This window comes from Nyctereutes procyonoides, unplaced genomic scaffold (assembly GCF_905146905.1).
Source record: "Nyctereutes procyonoides isolate TBG_1078 unplaced genomic scaffold, NYPRO_anot_genome, whole genome shotgun sequence".
NCBI lineage: Eukaryota > Metazoa > Chordata > Mammalia > Carnivora > Canidae > Nyctereutes > Nyctereutes procyonoides.
Window position 1 is genome coordinate 2237246 of NW_026575042.1, and position 20727 is coordinate 2257972.

The window sequence follows — 20727 nt, forward strand, 5'->3', positions numbered from 1 at the left end:
GGTATCAGAGCAGTATGTTTGGTCCCAGCCAGAGCCAGAAGGATACCTCTTTGGTTGAGATAGGAACAAACCAGGATGTGTAGGACCTGTCGGCCCTGTGTTTCTGGGTACAGCCCAGGGGGTGGAACTCAGGGCTACCCTGGGCCATGAGTACAAAGTGGCTAGAGCCTTGCCAGGAGCTCTCCTTGAGGCATTCTGAGGTGGACAGAGCCTTTGGGCGGGGCAGCCCTTCTAGCTCTGCCTCCCCTGGTAGATAGGCTCTGGATGATGCTTTGGTGGGACAATGGGCAGCTGCTTGACCCTCCAGGAATGGAGTGACTGGTCCAGTTATGCTGGGGTGTGAGACAGTAAGTAGGGGCTCAGAAAGAGGACCCCAGGAAGCCCCAGTTCTCAGGCCTGGGGAGCAAAAGCCTATGGTCCAGCCTTGATTCTGCAGTCGATGTGTCCTGTGACCCAGTCAGAATCCTGCCTCTCCTGGTCTTAGTATCCCCCCTGTACAATGTAGGGGTGAGCAAGCCTGTCTGCTAGACCTTCTCAACTTCACTGTCTATCACTATGTCAGCAGGAACCAGGGATGGGTGAGGCCCTGGGGACACCAAATGGCAGGAGGCCAGGCACTCACAGTGTCAAAAGGGCCACCAGGCCCAGCTGGGGCCACGTGTTCTGGGCAAATCTCCACGGGTTGCCACCACACTCATACTTCTGACCGATTGTGCAGCCTCCAGAATCAGCAGGAGGGGCCTCTGCCTCCTGCAATGCACCTCCAGGGCACTCTACTGAAAAAATTTACTATGGTGCTCAGTCTGAAGTAGAGAAGCTTAAAGGAATTCCCTCTGGTTCTGCAGAGCATGTAGGAAGTATGGCTTCATGCTGAGCAGCAGCAAGTAGGTCAGTGGCACAGAGCGCCTACAACACAGCTCTAACTTGGAACTCAGCATCCCAAGGAGAAAAGAGAAGCATGTGCACAGACAAGTTCACTGCAGACAAACTAGAAAAGTGAGAGGCTGGAACCAATTCAAATACCCAGTAAATAGGGCAGGCTAGGTGGAGCCTGGAATCCCAGGAAACTCTAACTTTGGGAAGGCTAGTGGATGTGAAATAATGCTTGAGTAGGAAGGAGAGTGTGCACCTTACCAGGGTCTCAGGTGGACTTGGCATGTTGCTCACAGATGGTGGGTTCCCTCTGCAACATCATTCAAGGGAAGATTAAAATAAATGGGGCTTGCAGTGGTGACCCCCAGTCACCAGGACAGTGGATTGAATGGTGGCCCCAAAGGATGTGTTCATGTCCTAACCACTGCAACCTTGTGAATACGACCTTCTCTAACAAATGTGGTTAAGTTATGGGTCTTGAGAGGAGAGGCTTAACCTAAATTATCCAGTAGGCCCTATACCCATTCACCTGCATTCTTCGAGGAGAGACACAGGGTGAGTTTTGAGACCGGCACACAGAGGCAGAGATTGGAGTGATGTGGCCACAAGCCAGAAACACTGGCAGCCCTAGAGCCCAGAAGAGGCCAAGAAAGGACTGTCCTCCCAGGCCTCTGGAAGGAGCAGGGTCTCGCTGACACCTTGATTTTGGACTTCTGGTTTCAAGACTGTGAGGGAATGCACTTGTTACCCGGTTTGTAATTTGTGTCAGCCCCAAGAAGCATAAACCAAATGCAGGCTCTTGTCTGCTTGGTCCCTGCTGTGTTCCCACTGCCTGCATACAGTAGGTGCTTCCTAAGTGTTTGCTCAATGACTAATAGGAAAAAGATCAGGAAATCATTCAGCCAAGATTTTGCTCCAAAGTTTAAACATCCTGCTTTTTGGGGTGGGGGTGGAAGCGGGGTCTGGAGCCGGTGTCTATATAGATCATCCCTCTGGCGGATTACACTGCCAGTTCTGCTGACCTGGAAGTCTCTGACTCATGGGTGCTGACACTAGGTCCAGGCCAATGCCTGTGGTATTGACAGGGAAAATGAAAAATGGACAACCTCCAAAAGATTCGGAGGGTGAAGTCTGATGGCCTCCTCCATGGTGGGCCACACCCTGTGCTGAATCGGTTTCCTTCACATTAGCTGCTGTGATGGACTTTGGGGCAGATGCGTGCAAATGCTGCACGAATGATGCCCATAGGCACTTGTGGGGTGCCAGAGTGCACCCAGGCCTGACTGGAATGGGGAGAACGAAGCTGTGGAGCAATCTGGTTGAGTGGCTGCCAGGCCTCCCTGCTCTTACAATTCCCATAGGTGCCACGACAGCTCTGCTGCCTGCTGACCCACCCACACCACAGTGGCGGGGCCTCACATCCCTCACCATGTAAAGTCTCTGTAAGGTCTCTGCTATGCCCTCACACCTGCCAGGACAAGGACTGCTCCAGGGCACATCTGATCTTGACATGGTCCACCTACACCCAGCGTGAATCTGGTGATGGGCCCTTCAGGGCTGGGGGTGCTGCTGCCGGCTCAGACCCCTCCCCTCATACCCCTCGGGACACCTGGGTTCTAGTCCCACCTCTCCTGCCTCCAGGAGGCAGTGTGGCCTTGGCCAAGTCTCCCCTTAATTTTGGGGGTCAGTTTCCCCATGTGCAACATTTGTCACCTTAGGGGGAAATATTCCTATAATGCCCCATAACAGGTATGCATTCATGAGGGAAGGGTTTCGAGTGACCAGTAGACTGAGGTTGTAGTAGCAGGGAAGTGGGGTTAGAAGAGGGTCCCATGACACCAACTCTGATTTGTGTGGCCACGGGCTGTTTCACCTCCTCTTCCTTGTCTCAACTGCTCAGGAGTGAGGGGTGCCCGGGCTGGCAGCCAGGACCATCCAAGGGAGGGGTCTGCATTCCTGGGGCAGACTCACTGAGGGTGGGAAGAACTTCCAAGAACACGACCCAGTGTCTCCTTTTACGGATGGGGAGACTGAGGCCAAGTGAGGCTTTGTCGAGGGTCACTCAGTGCCGGGAGCCACGAGGAGTCCTACTTAGGTGCCCTGGGGATCGTGTCAATTCCTACTCCTGGGACAGGCACTTGGGTGGCCCTGCCAGGTCAGGGAGCTCATGGCTGGAGTTGTGGCCAGGTGGCAGAGATCAGAGGCACTCTTGAAACAGGGAGGCGGTTTGCGGTCCCAGCTGCCAGGCCTCACCCAATGCATCAGTGGCTCCTGCACCCTGGGTCTGGGAGCTAGCCTCCTGGGAGTTTGGGTTCCCAGCTCTGGGGCCTGTGGCAGAAGGCTGCCAGGACCATGGCCTCCTGCAGAAGAGCCCAGAGTCTTGGAGCCATGAGTCTCCACAGGACTGATGTGGTCTTTACTGGCTTGCTCCAGCGAAGCTCAGGCAGGTCCCTCCAGGACAGGTGGGGTGGGGTGCTGAGGCTGGGTTAGTCCCAGGGCGCTGGGACAGTGGTCTGAGCTGCAGGGGTCCACTTCAGGGACCGCTGCCTGCGATGCACACACAGTCTTAGAGGTTCCACAAGTGAGCTGACTTCTGACACAGGCCTGCCCCCTCCTGTTCACCTGTCCAGTTCCCAATGCCCACCGCCTCTCATTAGCTCAGGCAGGCTGCCTGGACCTTAGGTCTTTTAAGAAATAAAGGAGGAGGTAGGGCCTGCTGCTTCCTCGGGAGAGGTCGGCCTGGGTTTGGAGCCCAGGTCCCTCTGGAGACCATTTCCCACCCATGGCTTCAGTCGGAAGGGCCTGTCCCTGTCCCAGTTTTCAGTGGGGGGACGGAGGTTTCCCCCTTCGTGTTAGACGGGGAGAGGCAGTCATGGAGGCCAGCGATTTCTTATAACTTCCTACTATGTTGCAATAGTTGTAAAACTATTAATAACTGAATGACAATAAAAACAATCTGTTTAATGTACTATTTATTATGTTGTTATTAACAATCAGTTCTGGGACAAAGTCCAATTCAAAACATATCACTAAGGATTCTGTTATTAGTTGCCATTAGAAATGGCATAATCCAAACCAATTTTTCAATAAATTTCCTTATGTAATCTCTAAGGAAGGGATTTTTACTCTCATCATCTGGCTCTGGAAAATCTTTAAGGGCAACATTCTTACATTAGGAAAAAAAAATCAGTAGAGTTGTTACTGAAGCTTCAAAGAGATGATATGCACAAACCAGAAAAACTACAAATCAGTATTTCTTTTGAACACATATTTGAATTTAACAGTTTAAATAATAGTGTTTTGATGAATCTAAAATGTGCCTCAAGAATGGCTGTTAACAGCTCCTTTTCTTTCTGGCGCACGGTGGAAAAAAATTCCTTTCCCTTTTCTTCAGCAGGAGGGGCTACAAACACGGCATCCCACCTCGGGATTCACCTGGTCCTCTTGAGAAACGAGCCGAAGAGGTTCTGGATCTGGTGAAATAATATTATCCAAGGGAAACGCCTGTGGAGAGGAGTCGTGTGTCTGCAGAGAGGGCCCCCTGTGGCCCCGGGGGCCGAGGTGGGCATGGGGGTGCTCACAGGGGCCGGCAGGGGCAGGAGGACCCACTGAGGGGGTGCCAGAAATCCTGAATGGCCTGAGCCATTCCTACCCCTATTTACTGGATAGTTTGTCCACAAAGACAAAGGCGTCACGCGTCACCTCACTGATTCAAAGACCTCTACTGTGTGTCAGTGTCATGCTACCAACAGCTGTAATATTTTAACGGGTCGGAGAACTTACAGATTTAAACCTACATTTTCTGTCACTAAGATGTTTTAACAAACTAGTATCGGACTGCTTGTGACAATGTCAATAGTATTTATACACCCAATTGCTTTTTTTTTCCTTCTACTCTTTCTTTAGGGAAAAGCTTGGTTATCTAAGTTTTGCTGCTCTCCTGCTTTGGTGCAACTGTCCCTTACTGGCTGCAAAACGCATGTTCATATGGACACAGATGAATTCTACAGCTGCACGCTGAATGAGTTCCACTGCTCCAGAGCTATGCTGAATGAGACCTGTTTCAAACAGTAGCCACATTCACTCATATAAAAATATACAATTTCCTTACCTCTGTAGAATCCCTCTTTTACATACCGCTAAAAATAGGTTCTTTCATTTTGACATCTTTTTACCCAATCATGCCAATCAGATAAGAAACACCATAAGACTGGGAGATAAAACCTTTTAAAACAAGTTATGTAGCAGAAATTAATTTTTAAAAAAGGTTTACTTTTAGAGCAGCAGTTAGAGACTTCCTACTTGTAATATGTAAATAATACTGCTATATCAAATTGTGGATTTAAATAAATTTAACAGTTTCTTATCTCTTCAAAAAGAATACAGATTTCTGTGTTACTTAATGGCTTCTCCATCCTTCCAGTTCCAAGGAATACAAAGGTCTCCATCTTGCATAACAGAATAAAAATGTGAAATGCAGAGGTGCATCCCTTGCAGGTAAGGCAGTGACTGTTCTAGAAGTCTCTTACAACAGTCCACCATTTGCTTACTAGAAACGCTGGGCTCCTTATAAAACTTTTCCAGGGAAAATTTCTTCGTTGAAGCCTGTATTAATTCATTTTCAATAACCTTTAACCTGTTATATTGAAAATAAACATAACATTGCTACAAGCTATCACCAAATAAAAGAACATAAAATAGATTAATGTTATATATTGAAGCTCTAACTTTCTTTCAAGATTTTATTTAAGCCCAAGCTAGTTCACATACAGTGTAGTATTAGTTTCAGAGGTGGAGTTTAGTGATTTGATTAATCAGTTGCATATAACACCCAGTGTCATCGCATCACGTACCTCCTTAATGCCCATCATCCAGTGCCCCATCCCCTCACCCACCTCCCCTCCAACAACTGTTTGTTTCCTAGACTTAAGAGTCTCATATTGTTTGCTTCCCTCTCTGTATCTTATTTTTCCTTCCCTTCCCCTATATTCATCTGTTTTGTTTCTGAAATTCCACATATGAGTGAAATCATGTGGTATTTGTCTTTCTCAGACTGAATTATCTCACTTAGCATAATACCCTCTAGTGCCATCCGCAGGTCCTTCTACTCTCAACAATGAAAATGGTATCCACAAAGGGTAAATAACATGCTTAGAAGACATGCCAATAGTTCCTAAGCATGTATCTCTGAAATAATTTGTTAAATCTTTTAGCAGCAATAGGTAAAGGTAATTAATACATAATTTAAAATGTTCTTATCTTGCCTCACTGAGCAGCTGTTAGTGACCAAAGAAAGCATAAAGATGAGTGTAAAAGCCCTGGTTTTAGGAACCACCTCCAATCTGACCCTTGGGCAGTAATGACTTCTAGAGACTTCCAAACACTCAGCAGGCTCACAACAAGACCAGGGAGCTGGGGAGGAGGCACTTCCCCTCCACTTTCTTCTATACCCATCCCTGGCCTGTGGGCTGCAATGCCTCTTGTTCCATCAAGGGCTTGAGTGAAGGCCTACAAAGCAGACAAATCAGGGCAGAACTCAGTATCTTAAATGCATTCTCCCACAGGTGGCCAATGATTAGAGGTATGTTTGGGTAAATAGTTTCAATCTTCTGAATCTTGGGATGTGCGAAAGAGGCCTCCACTTGTCACACCCTTGAGGGGTGTGCAGACCAGCATGGACATCACTTGGGAAGCCCACACAATAAGGGGAGCAAAGCAAAACTGCCAGAGTCAAGGATTCCCAAAGAAGTTTAAGTATTGCACTAGTTAAAAATACCCAAGTAACCTCTATTTACCCACTCCTTTTATTTTTTTTTTAAAGATGTTATCCATTTATTTGAGAGAGAGAGAGAGAGAGAGAGAGAGAGAGAGAGAGAGAGAGCACAAGCAGGGGGCAGAAGGAGAGAGAGAAGCAGACTCCTGACGTGGGGCTGGATCCCAGGACCCCGAGATCATGACCTGAGCTGAAGGCAGATGCTCGACCACCCAGGTGTCCCTATTTACTTAATCTCTGCATAAAGGAGAAGAGTACCATGAAATATCCATAAGCCAGAAAAAGATTTGGAAACAGAAACGGTCATTGCAGTGAGCTGGCGGTTAGTAGCAGGAGTGTGTAGTTGCTGACTCACTCCCTTCAGCAACACACAGAACACTTTCTCAGGTGCTGCTAGTCTTTTCTGTAAGATAACTCCTTCTAGACAAGGCTGCTTAGAGAAGGCAGACAGCAGTTACGGTTGATGGGGCTCTCAGAATGTCCCAGCTGGACCTGTACCTGCTTTTCCCAGGATCAGACAGGAAGAACCAGAGGTACCACCAATAGGAGGGACTGACAAACTTTTTTTATAAAGGACTTTTCTCACTGGCTCAGAAAAAAAAAAAAAAAAGACAGATATTAACAGTCTGGCTTAGAAACGGAGAGCCTCATATCATGGCCAAGTTACTGTGTAGTTCTCCAATGACACATCTTTATACACATCTCTGGGCAGGGCCATGCATTCCCATTCCTCCTCGGAGAAGCCTTTGGCCTCCTCCCTGGGGGTTGCCCTGACCCTTAGGCCACAACCTTTATAATCAGGAGTGCCCATCAGTCCTTCTGGGGTGCAATTTTGGAGGAGGATCGAGCCAGAGAGGGCAACCTTTGCTGAGGCCCTCTCCAGGGCTGGCCCCTCCACTAGGGAAACAGTGGGGAACAGCCTTTCCCTCCCTGGGTACCTCTCATTTACTTAAAATGCAGACGAAGCTTGCTTTACATCAGTAGTTCTCAAAGTTTTAAACAATAAAGATTCCTGTTATTCAAGTAGTAACTGAATCTTTCCTTGTTGCCACCTTTTTCCATCTGGAGAATTTCTTTCTGATATTCTTATCTTTTGTTCTGCTCCTGAGTTGACTTTTATACTAACAAGCCTGGCTTGTCAAATGGAGGTACATGGTGGTAATATAATTTAGGCTGTTATCATCAGACCTAAACACCACATGCAATGCCTGGCAGAATGGGGTAGGGGATAAATAAACATGGAATGTACACAAATCAGTCAATTTCCTAAGTTTCATGCAGTTTTTATGTCCCATATTTATGAATTCTGAATACCTGGGTTTTTAACAGACTGGCAAGACATTACAAAAGGCTCATGGCACTTACTCTTCTTTTCTTTTCATGTTGTCTCTTGCCTGCTGGGCTTTGGTGAGAATAAACCACTGGAGGTTTGCTGGGTCACAGAGGGTTGGGATGTTAAAGTGCCCAAGTTCATGCAAGCTTGGAGCATATCTGTCACTGTAACAAAATACACATAAAAGGAAAAATCACTCATCCCTCGTTCCCCACTCTACACCCAAATAAAATATTAGTCTGATGAGCAATGAAGGAATTCATCAAGAAAATCCACTTTAGGGATCCCTGGGTGGCGCAGCGGTTTAGCGCCTGCCTTTGGCCCAGGGCGCGATCCTGGAGACCCGGGATCGAATCCCACGTCGGGCTCCCGGTGCATGGAGCCTGCTTCTCCCTCTGCCTGTGTCTCTGCCTCTCTCTGTGTGTGTGTGACTATCATAAATAAATAAAAATTAAAAAAAAAGAACTATAAGAAAATCCACTTTAAAAGTATAGTAAAATTATGCTTTAAGTTCTGCTGTTCCCCAAAGAGACACACTTTCAGAGTAACCACATACTTCCTCACTCTGTGGCCACCCTCATCTGTAAAATGGAGGCAGTAGCTCACTTCACGGTGAGGTATGAGGTAAGGTGTGCATTTAGCACCAAGCACGGGCTGTGAAAATAATATGTGGACAAAAAATGTGGGCTATTGATTCAACATTAGTTTAATCCTAGACAGTTTTCTATAGGATTAACTTTGCCCTGTAAGTAGCATTGTATTTCAAGAATGTTCTGGAGAGTCAATCCTTCAATCCCTTCATATTGACTTTTTTAATGTGTAAGAGTGTTGCTAACAGGAGTGACATTCTTTTCTTTAGTTCCTAAGAATCACACACTGAAACACAAAACAATTTAATCCACTTACACACACAACATATCTAAGTAAAAGAATAAAAGTAGTTCTTGTTTTAGATATTTACCTGTTAAGGATCATTTGTAAACCACGCAGACTTCTAGGGTGAAAGGGTATTCTGTTTTTCAACAGTCTGTTATAGAACACATCAAGAAGAGAGTAATATTCTTCAAGCGTCAATACTGGTTGCAATTCCTCAATATAAACCACTTGTATGCCGCCGAGAAGGTAGCTTATTTGGTCTTCTAAAAGCATCAGCCTCCTCTGAAGGTCAAAATAACTTGGTAACCGTTCAAAAAGCTACAGTATTTTTTTAAAAATAAAAGAAATACTTAGTTTAATGTTTTTACAATAGCTCAATTTTAGGATTCCAAAAACTGTATTCAGAAATTTTAATAAGAAAATTGTTTTCCTAAAAGGAAAGTTCTAATAAGTGAAAGAAAAAGACTTAATGTAACACTGGAAATATTAATATTCAAAACAAACCACTATAAATCCTAGGGAGTTTTAGATAAGACTGAAGAGACTGCAGAAAAAAAGAAATATGTTCCAAATGAAAATAAGTCTTAAGTACTAACATTTAAATCTCAAATTATTTTAGAATGATTACATGATCTAATAAAGAAGGGTGTGAGAAATACAGGACATGTATTTCGGCTCCAAGTCTACTTTTTCAGAATTTCAACAAAACTCAATTCCATGCAATAAACATCACTGAGCATCTACCATGTACTTAAGCATGAAATTAGGTCTCCCTAGTCGGGGGTGGGGTGGGGAGGAGCTGCGTCCTGCTTTTCAGGTGGGGTGCAAGTAAACAAAACAAGAATCAGGATTCTTTGTCCTACGTGCCACAGAGAGGACATTCACGTAAAGGTTTCTTTCTTTTTTATTTTTTTAGGATTTTATTTATTTATTCACGAGAGACACAGGCAGAGGGAGAAGCAGGCTCTATGCAGGGAGCCCGATGTGGGACTCAATTCCAGGACTCCAGGATCACAGCCTGGCCAGAAAGCAATTGCTAAACCTCTGAGCCACCCAGGCATCCCTCAAGTAAAGGTTTCTAAGGAAGTCTAATGTGATCTGTCTGAAGAGATACAGTATTTAGCAAGAGGGATGTGGGTGTGTGTTGGGGGATGAGAGACAAGCATATGCAAAGATGGAAGCATGAAAAGGCAGCACATGGCCAACCCCAGAGTCTGGTACGGCTGGGGTGGGGAAGGCCCTGGTGCTGTGCTAAGGACTGAGACTTTATATAGAGAGCTGGCGATGTACAACTTACAGAGGACTGGAAAGGTATCACAAACCTCTACTAGAATAAAAGCAACAATAGTACACAAATTCTACAAGTAATTTATAATATATTTCTAACACTGTGAAAATAATTTCCCTACCTACTTTCTCCATTTTCCTATCAATAAGTTATCTATGTATAAATGGTAACTACCTTTAAAACACTTTTTATTTTCAGATAACTGTAAATACATACATCTTTCACGCAGTTTTCCCATGGTAACATCTTACAAAACAGTAGTATAACATCACAACTGGGAAACTGACATTGATACAACTTGCTGACCTGTTATAAAACTTTAATATCCTTCAGAGTTTGACATTAGAGTTTTTCTAGTTGTTGGCTCTTATGTGCATTTGTGTACAGGTTTTTGTGTGAACATAATTTTTACTTTTCTAAAATAAAGGCTCAAAGGTGTGACTGCTGGGTCATATGTTAAACATGTTTAGTTCTGTACTGTCATGCTTTTTTCTGGAGTCCTTGTATCATTCTACAGATTCCCATCAGTGATGGATGAGTGATCCAGTATTTCTGCCAGAATTTGGTGATGTCATTATCTTTCATTTTAGCCATTCAAAAAAATTTGTCATTTGTAGGTCTTCTGTGATATAGCTGTTCATGTCTTTTGGCTTTTTGGATTGTTTGGGTTTTTCTGACTACTGAGTTTTGAGAGTTCTTTATACATTAGGTACACAGACATTGTCAGATAAGGTTTCCAAATGTCTTCTATTAAATATTTGATTTGAATAGACAATTCACAAAAGAGAGTATGTGGACACCAAATAAGCATACACAAAGATACTTCCATCATTTTTCGTTAAGGAAATGCAAATTAAGTCCCCATGTAATAGCACCACACACCTATTAGAATGGCTAAAATTAAAAAGACCACCATCGCAAGCATTAGCAGTTTCTTAAGAGGTAAAATACCCTAACATATGTTCTAACTATTCCACTTTTAGGAGAAAAGGAAATATATGTGCATATGGACATAATGTTCCTAATAGCTTTATTTCTAATTGCCAAAACTGACATAATTCAATGTCCATCAATAGATAAATGGATAAACTAATTGGTATATTTATATGATGAAACACTACATGGGAATAAAAAGGAATAAGTTCTTGAAAAATGCAATAGCATAGATGAATCTGAAAATAATTATGCTGAATAAAGAAAACAGAACCCTCTCCCCCAAAGAAATACATACTTTGTGATTCCACTTATATGAAATTCAAGTAATATAAAATGATTTATGTGACAGAGAGCAGCCTATTGGTTGCTTGGGGAAGGGTGGTGGGATGGAGGAGAGAGTTTACAAAGGGACACAAGCATACTTTTGTGGGTGATGGATATATTCACCATCTTGATTGTGTTAATGGCTTCATGGATATTTACACATGTTAAATTTCATTGAATTATACACACTAAATATGTGCAGTTTATTGTATGTTCATTATAACACAGTAAATTCGTTAAAACCAAAAACAATAGAATGCAGGCTTTCTGGCTGCACTTCAGAAAAGACTATAAAATTTCCAAATAAAAATTGACTTAAAAATGAGGCCTGGAAGTATTTTAACTACATGACAATAAACATCGATCCTGAAAACAGCTGAAACTGTGATTCGAGTATTTTAGTTCACTGACATAATAGAGTTTGAAACAAAAGTAGGTCTATGACAAATCAGAGTTTTTTTGCTTTGAAACTTTTCCTTACTTTTGTCCAGTGATGATGGACATCCATTGTTCCTAGCATCACATGGCCCACTGCACTCATCCCGGATCGGTCTGTAAATATTATTGTACATCCTGATGATAAAACACAAACCCTTTGGTTACTATCCAGAGATGTGCTTTTTTTTTTTTTTTTTTTTTTTTTTTTTTTTTTTTAGCATTGAGCAAATAATTACTTAAATTTAGTATACAAATTCAGGCTTAAATTCAGTAGAAGCTTAAAGGCTAATTAAAAATTTTTTAAGATTTATTTATTTTAGAGAGAGGAAGAGTGTACACGCATGTGCACGTGAAGGGGGGCGGAGAATCTCAAGCAGACTTCTTGCTGAGAGTGGAGCCCAATGATACAGGCTAGGTCTCATGACCTGAGCTGAAATCAAGTCAGTCACTCAACTGACTGAGCCACCCATGCACCCCTAAAAGTCTAATTTTATGTTGCTGTTTTATTCAAAGAAACAGATTTAAAAGTTCAGCTGTGATGAAGTCACATCCGTAAAGTCTTTTATTTTATTTTTTTAAAAGATTTTATTTATTTATGAGAGACGAGAGAGAGAGAGAGAGAGAGAGAGAGAGAGAGAGGCAGAGACAGGCAGAGGGAGAAGCAGGCTCCTCGCAGAGAGCCCGATGCTGGACTTGATCCCAGACTCCGGGATCATGACCTGAGCGGAAGACAGACGGTCAACCGCTGAGCCACCCAGGCATCCCTGTAGAGGTCTTTTAACACTTAGTTTTACTCCACAATTTACAGATGTGTATAGCGGCTGAGTGATATTTTAAAAGAAAATGGAAATTGCTTACCTTTTGCATTTTTAAGAATTTCCAAGTTCTGCTGCACTAAGCGGCCTAAACTATGAAGCTGGCTACAGCGATGGGCAATGCCCCAGCTCCTCTGCCACCTAGTACAACAGAGTACACAGGCACATTAACACGAGGCCTCCCTGAGGGAAGAAGCATGCATTCACCCCCAGCTGCTTGATTCCTGTGAGTTTCTTTCTCAAGTAGGCATATGTTTTCCAACTAGCTCATTTTGTTATGAAGCAACCAAATGGAAAATGAATGGTATGCTAGAGGGTAAAAATATTACTACTATGTTCAGATACCCAAACATTTCAAATAAGCAAATACACTATGCTGTTTCTATTTTAAAACAAGGGAATTAAATGGAGAACACTTAACATCTTTTTCATCTCCACATCATTCAATGATGATGATTTTGTTTTAGATTTAAGTCCTAATTAGGAATACTAGTTCTAGATCTGATTCTTTTTGTCTTATTCTAGGGGAAGTGATTTTTATGACATGTAACCTACTTATCCTATAAATGAACACCGAGGGGGATCCCTGGGTGGCGCAGCGGTTTGGCGCCTGCCTTTGGCCCAGGGCGCGATCCTGGAGTCCCAGGAGCCACTCTCTCTCTCTCTCTCTCTCTCTGTGACTATCATAAATAAATAAAAAAATTTAAAAAAAAATGAACACCGAATATTAGTGATGAAATGGAACCTGATACTCACATGGTGTCACAGAGGCACTGGAGTGCAAAGGTAAAGAGCACTGGTTGTTAGTAGTCTCAGAACATCACCTTTGAATTCTAATGCTGTGATTTATTAGCTCTGTGACCTTAACAAGTTGCTCCTAGCTTTCCTAATGTTTCCATTTCATACATACAAAGTGGGATCACTTCGTTTAGCACAGGTAGCACAAATCGAAGGGAATATATGTGAAGGTATAAGGCACTTAAAACAAGCTCTCAAAAAACTTAGGTTCCTTCTTCATCCTATCATTGATTCTAATGAATTTAATTTCTGATAAAGCCGATTTTCAAAAATTTTCCTTTAACCCACAGTTGAAAATGATATAATTTAAAAGAATGTACACTACTAAATAAGCTACTAGTTATTTTTTAAAAGATTTTATTTATTTATTCATGAGAGACACAGAGAGAGAGAAGCAGAGACACAGGCAGAGGGAGAAGCAGGCTCCATGCAGGGAACCCGATGTGGGACTCAATCCCGGGACTCCATGATCACGCCCTGGGCTGAAGGCAGGCGCTAAACCGCTGAGCCACCCAGGGATCCCCTAAATACAGTTCTCATTAATAAACGGTCGCTCATGCAGGCAGCTTAGAGTTAGAAACCATGTCACAGGTCACAATGTTTCCACATCTTTTGGAAGCACTGGCTAATCTTCCAATAGTGGAAAGCTGTTGTATCCATAATCCTCAATTGTTTTGGTCTCAGAAAGCTTTTGCACTCTTAAAAATGGAGAACCCAAAGAGCTTTTGTTTATGTGTTCTACATTTATTGATATTTACCATGGCAGAAATCAAAACTGAGATATTTCTACACCATATTTGTAATATAATGCTTGTTTCTTTTCATATTTAAGAAATCCTAAAAAAAAAAGTCCTTTCATTTTCCTAATCCCAGCCTCTTTGTCAGATCATTTAGAATTTGTAGTAGAAAAAGGTACTTTTATGTACATAAATTTATTTTACAAACTTTTAAAAAGGATCTTATTATTTGGGTGTTAGCTAGAAAAGCCCATGCTACTAGACTGTGGAATTGGAAGAAGCCCTTATTAATCAAAGCAGGGCCTAAAAATACTGATGTGATGATAAAAAAGCACCTATCAGCACAAAGCCAAACATTCCACACACCCCAAGCCTATACGCTTTCCTTGAAATCTGAATTATCTTTTATAAAATACCATGATAAAAAAACCCCAAACTATGATTTGAATATATAAGAACAATACATGTATTATCAGTACTCCGTAGGCACCAGAAAAGGTGCTATTAGATACCCAAGTAGTCACTTAGTTCAAAAGAAGAAAAAGAATCCTGATAATTGTTGAAAACAACAAAACAGGTCACAACGAACAATAAATGGAATGTTCAAGCACGAGACTGGACAACAGTTTCTCAGAGTTCTTATAACAGGAACTTCCACAACTGTATCACATCAGGGCCCCTTTCCCCTCCCTTACTGTTTTAACAGCTGTTAAATCTGTATTTATAATAAATGCCTGTTATCGTTATGTAACTGCGATTTCCAGGTTAATGAAAACATCTTTGAAAAGTCATGCTATACAACACAGAATCAAGAATACACAGGAGGGAGGAATAATTACTTTTTATATATTATGTGCATATGGAAAGGATATTTTTCTTATAAATATTACTTTAAAAATTAAACTGTTATGGTAAAAATGTCAGTATCTAAACCTTACTTCACTATTTTAAACAAGAAATTAATAATTTTCTTACATAGACGAACATTTGACTACTTTCAGAAAAAGATAACAGAAGACTACTTATAGTTATCAGAAAAATTAAAGTTAAATATGCAAATATCTAACTCCTGGAAAGCTTGACCAGTAGATAATATATGCTTATTTTAGCCTCTAAATTAGGTTCTGTCTTTGTTACCTGATGTCTGAGAGCTGAAGCTGATGAGACAGATCATCTTTTAAACGGTCTAGTTCTTTTCTAAGTGGCAAACTATTCTTCAGTTTTTTAACTGCACTTTTCCCATTGTTATCTAACCAGGATCTAGAAAGAAAAAAACCAGAGATATACGCTTTTATTACTAAGTATAATGCAAATATTTCTAGCATTAAAAGACGTAGGCACTACAGTAAAACAGCCCCAGTGTTAAACTCAGTTTCCAACCAAACCTTTACCAAAGTAGAAGCAAAACACAAGGTGGGGAATGTTGAGTACAGCCTGAAGTAGGAGCACTAAATTCAGTGGGGCATGCGGAAGGGTGGCAGTGAGCACCAGGGAAGTAAACAGAGCGGCCTGAAAGACAGGTGTTTCGAGAGGCTCTAGGGTAAGAGAGACTGGAGTGGTTATCTGGCCACCAGAGGGACTATGAGGGAGTAAGCATTGAGAGCTCAGGCACTAATGACCAAGATTTAATTAAAGTAAGAAGTCGGAGTCTACCCAGCTAGAACCCACAAGGTAATCCTTGTAAGTTCCTTCATTAGGACATATTCACTGCTCTTTAAATGTCACCAGCACCATTAGATGGGTCTTCTGAATTTGACTTTTTTACTTTATTAGTTGTACCATAACATTATTTACCCATTTGCTCTGGTGGAAGTAGTGGTTCTATCCTCTCACCTGTACATGAGTGATGTGTGGTATAGCCTACTGAAAGTTGTAATACACATAAGGGGGAGGTTTTGAAGTATCTTGAATTTTAAAAAAAAAATTTTTTTTTAAATTTATTTATGATAGTCACACAGAGAGCGAGAGAGAGAGAGGCAGAGACACAGGCAGAGGGAGAAGCAGGCTCCATGCACTGGGAGCCCGACGTGGGATTCGATCCCGGGTCTCCAGGATTGCGCCCTGGGCCAAAGGCAGGCGCCAAACCGCTGCGCCACCCAGGGATCCCGTATCTTGAATTTTTAAACCTTTATCCCATCTCTGGAAATAACAGCAATAGGTTTAGCATAATTAAAATTTAATTTAAAAAGAATTTAATTTTATTATATATGCAAAGGAAATCATCATAACTAGAATATGATTAAACAGGTGCTGGCACAATAAACATTTTAAAAATTATCAAATTGATAACCTTGGAACCAATAAAATCTTTATGCATTTACCAAGTATTTATTTGAAATGCCTGATACTGTGTTGTGTTGGGATATAAGGAAGATAAAATCACTGTGCAAAGGAAGACACATCTACTAAGGAATATAGAGAAAAGAAGTTAGAATAGGATATATGAGGGGCACCTGGGTGGTTAGATCATGATCCTGGGGTCCTGGGATAGAGCCCTGTGGTGGGCTCCCTGTTCAGTGGGGAGTCTGCTTCTCCATCTCCCTCTGCCCCTCCCTCTGCTCATGTTCTTTTTCTCAAATAATTAAATAAAAAATGTTTTATAAAGAATAGGATAGATGAACCTCTATGGGAACAAAGGAAGAATTAATTCTGTCTGTAAGATTCTACAGAACAGGTGATATGTGACCTGTAACCTGAGAGATGTATCAGATGTTTCCAGGCAGATTAGTGAGGAGGAAGGGCTTGCCAATCACACTAGTGCACAAGAAACCCTAAGGTGAACCACTGTGCCCAGATGGAGGGACGTACAAAATTAGACGAGTGAAGAAGAGTGGGGGGCGGTGGGGGAACAGACCATGAAGGAGGAGTCGGGACCTTACCCTCTAAGAAAAGGTATTCGACATTTTTTTAAAAAAAGATTTTATTGGGATCTCTGGGTGGCGCAGCGGTTTGGCGCCTGCCTTTGGCCCAGGGCGCGATCCTGGAGACCCGGGATCGAATCCCACGTCGGGCTCCCGGTGCATGGAGCCTGCTTCTCCCTCTGCCTGTGTCTCTGCCTCTCTCTCTCTGTGACTATCAGAAATAAATAAAAATTAAAAAAAAAAAAGATTTTATTTATTCATTCATAGAGACACACAGAGAGAGGCAGAGACATAGGCAGAGGGAGAAGCAGGCTCCTCGCAGGAGCCTGATGCAAGACTCGATTCCATGTCCTGGGATCATACCCTGAGCCGAAAGCAGGTCTTGAATTGCTGAGCCACCCAGGCGTCCTGGTATTTGACATTTTTAATTCACTAACTTTGTGCTGTAATTAATAACTCTTCCTACTCCCTTTTCAAGGGTACTGGTAAAAACTTTGTCATCTCTGCATAATGTAGTAAGAAAATAAATAAAAATATCCACTTTACATCACTATTATTAACTATCACATTACAATTTTTCAACATTTTCCTCATTTATTAATATATGTTATTCAATTTACCTTAAATCATAGAAGAGAAAGCATGACTTGCTGACAAATGAATTCTCAAACAACATACTGTCTTTGGTTTGGTGACAAAAAAATGTCTTTAAGTGTAGACAAATACAATCTTAAGATTATACACTTATGACTTGATTTCTGGAATTCTTACATTTAGTATATAAAAATCAACTGGTCTAGGGACGCCTGGGTGGCTCAGTGGTTGAGCATCTGCCTTCGGCTCAGGTCGTAATCCTGGGGTCCAGGGGTCCCTGGGACCCCGCAGGGAACCTGCTTCTTCCTCTGCTTGTGTCTCTGCCGCTCTCTGTGTGTCTCTCATGAATAAATAAATAAAACCTTAAAAAAAAATCAACTGGTCTAGTTTAACAATTTTTTTTGTGTTTTTTTTTTTCCTAAACAGTGATATAAAAATGAAGCTTCTAAACACAGCATTTAATATAGATAAAGATACAGGTTTCCTGGCTTCAGCCAAGAGAGGTTCAGGAGCTACTGAACACATGTAGCCCCCAGGTCTTGGTTTCTAAAAACCATTCCTTACTAAAAAGAACCAGAACTTCCTGGCGAAATGGCAGACTCAAACACTAGGGCAGAATGGTCCAGAAGAGCTTGGAATGATTTAATGAATCAGAAAGTGAGATTTCCCAAGGAATGACAGGAACAGAGGAGCCAGCTTGAAGGGATGGTAAAATCAGAAAATTACTATCTGGAAACCATCATAGTAATATACGATTCAGGCAAGAATCACCAATGAAGCTTCGGGCTAGGGAGTTCACGTGTGGTGAGTAAAATGATGTTTACACAGCTCTAAGTATCTCTTCAAAATAAACTAACTGAAAGGAAAACTGGTAAAGTATTTATTGTGGAAAAAAATAGGGGTCATCACCTTAATCATTTCTTTTCCTTATGACATTGGTTGGACCTTCCAAGACAAGTTAAGTTGTAGAGGGGAGGTAAGACTTGTTTCTCTTCCCATCTGCTTTCCATCTTTCAAAAATTCCAAAAAGCACATCTCCCACTGACATTCCTTTGTTTTCCCTCAGCCACCTCCATGAACCTCCCATAAGTCCCTGGGGATCTGTAGGGTACCAACTGGGAAATGCTTCTCTGGATAATGCACAAGTTATTAAGGGGAATGACATGATAAAATATTTTTGTAAAACTGAATATTTAATATTAGGGGGAATATAGACTCTAGGATGCAGGGAAGAGAAACCAGTAGTAACAGATCCTTAGTAAGCTATAATGCAGTAAGTAGTAATGCAGATTCCCATTAAGCATTTTTGAATGATCCTATTCTTCCCTAAGAAAAAACTATGAAGACAAACTGGAAGTAAGGCAAGAGCAGCATTTACTTTAAAATCTTTCTGGACATACTCTCCCCCTAACTTCTGTCCTATGACTGGCCAGGGACTTTTTTAGGATCTCTTTTTGAGAGACACAATCACAGTCCGTTTGTATAATTTCTACAATAATTTCTGTACTTGTCTTATTTCCTCCATGACCCTATTACCTCCACTAGGGAAAGATGAGTCTTTTATTATCTAATGTTGTTACCTAATGTCTTTTATTATATAATTTGATTTTTAAATCTGATCTCAGGAGATCACTAGACAACCTATAGTTTAACTATGCAAATTAAGTCATAAGGCAAAGAGAAAAGTATACCTTCTTGTCCAATATGGAAATACATGGTTATCCTGACTGTCCATACTCTAGAACTAGGAGACAGAGATCTGCATTACTCTTTAAATGAGAATTCTCTATTGGATTTTGAAAGGACATTAATGCCTGATTTTGCCTCAAAAATAATTTAAATTCTTAATTTTGCAATCGTAGTCATTTGTAAAATCTAAACCCTTTATTTTTAATGGGGAGAAGTCCACTTAAATTATTATTGAGATTTAGGAGTCATCTTATTTTCATTTTATAATAAAATAGTTAAACCATATGTTTTAACCTTCACTAATCAAGAACTTTAAGAAATGTTGAATTTCTTATTTGGAAAAATTTATAAAAAATAAAATCATCCAAATAGTGCTTAGTAATCACTGATGTGTATATTTTTAAAGTAGTATTAGTTTTTTTTAAAGCTCTATTGATGTACCAAAAACCATAAGACACCTAGAAATAAGCCTAACCAAAGAGGTGAAAGACCTGTACTCTGAAAACTGTAAAACACTGATGAAAGAAACTGAAGATGACACAAAGAAATGGAAAAAACATTCCATGCTTATGGACTGGAAGAACAAATATTGTTTAAATGTCTATACTACTTAAAACAATCTACACATTTAAAGCAATCCCTATCAAAATACCAGTATCACTTTTCATAGAACTAGAACAATCCTAAAATTTGTATGGAACCACAAAAGATTCCAAATATCCAAAGCAGCCTGGAAAAAGAATAGCAAAGCAGGAGGCATCACAATTCTAGACTTCAAGTTATATAAAGCTGTAGTGATCAAAACAGTATGGCATCAAAATATTTTTACTGGCATAAAAATAAGCATCAATCAATGGAACAGAACAGAAACCCTAGAAATGGATCCATGACTATGTGGTCAATTAATCTCCAACAAAGCAGGAAAGACTATGCAGTGGGAAAAATACAGTCTCTTCAACAAATCGTGGTGGGAAAACTGGACAGCAACGTGCAAAAGAATAAAACTGGACCACTTCCTTACATCATAAACAACATAAATTCAAAATGGATGAAAGACCTACATGTGAGACAGGAAACTACTAAAATCCGAGAGGAGAACACAGGCAGCAACCTCTCTGACATAGGCTATAGCAACTTTTTACTAGGGATGTCTCCTGAGGCAAGGGAAACAAAAGCAAAAGTGAACTACTGGGACTTCTTCAAGATAAAAGGCTTCTGCACAGTGAAGAAAACAGTCAACAAAACTAAAAGGCATCCATTTTGAGATTATCTTTGTGTATGGTGTAAGAGAATAGTCTAGTTTCATTCTTCTTCATATGGCTGTCCAATTTTCCCAGCACCATTTATTGAAGAGACTGTCCTTTTTCCAGTGGATATGGTCTTTCCTGCTTT

General features: G+C 41.3%; 1 protein-coding gene across 4 annotated transcripts in view; it reads right to left on the reverse strand.

Annotated features, from left to right (window-relative positions):
* Positions 1-3830: 3830 nt before the first annotated feature.
* TCAIM (T cell activation inhibitor, mitochondrial) overlaps positions 3831-20727 on the reverse strand; it is a 55957-nt gene continuing 39060 nt past the window's right edge. For 2 of the 4 annotated variants that reach the window (XM_055321664.1, XM_055321663.1), the window contains exons 6-11: positions 15329-15451; positions 12700-12797; positions 11885-11976; positions 8941-9173; positions 8012-8143; positions 3831-5509 (exon numbers count right to left, since the gene is read on the reverse strand). In XM_055321664.1, the coding sequence (XP_055177639.1) occupies positions 5269-5509; positions 8012-8143; positions 8941-9173; positions 11885-11976; positions 12700-12797; positions 15329-15451 (919 nt within the window). In that variant the 3' untranslated portion in view covers positions 3831-5268. The other 2 variants (XM_055321665.1, XM_055321666.1) reach the window with 2 other exon arrangements.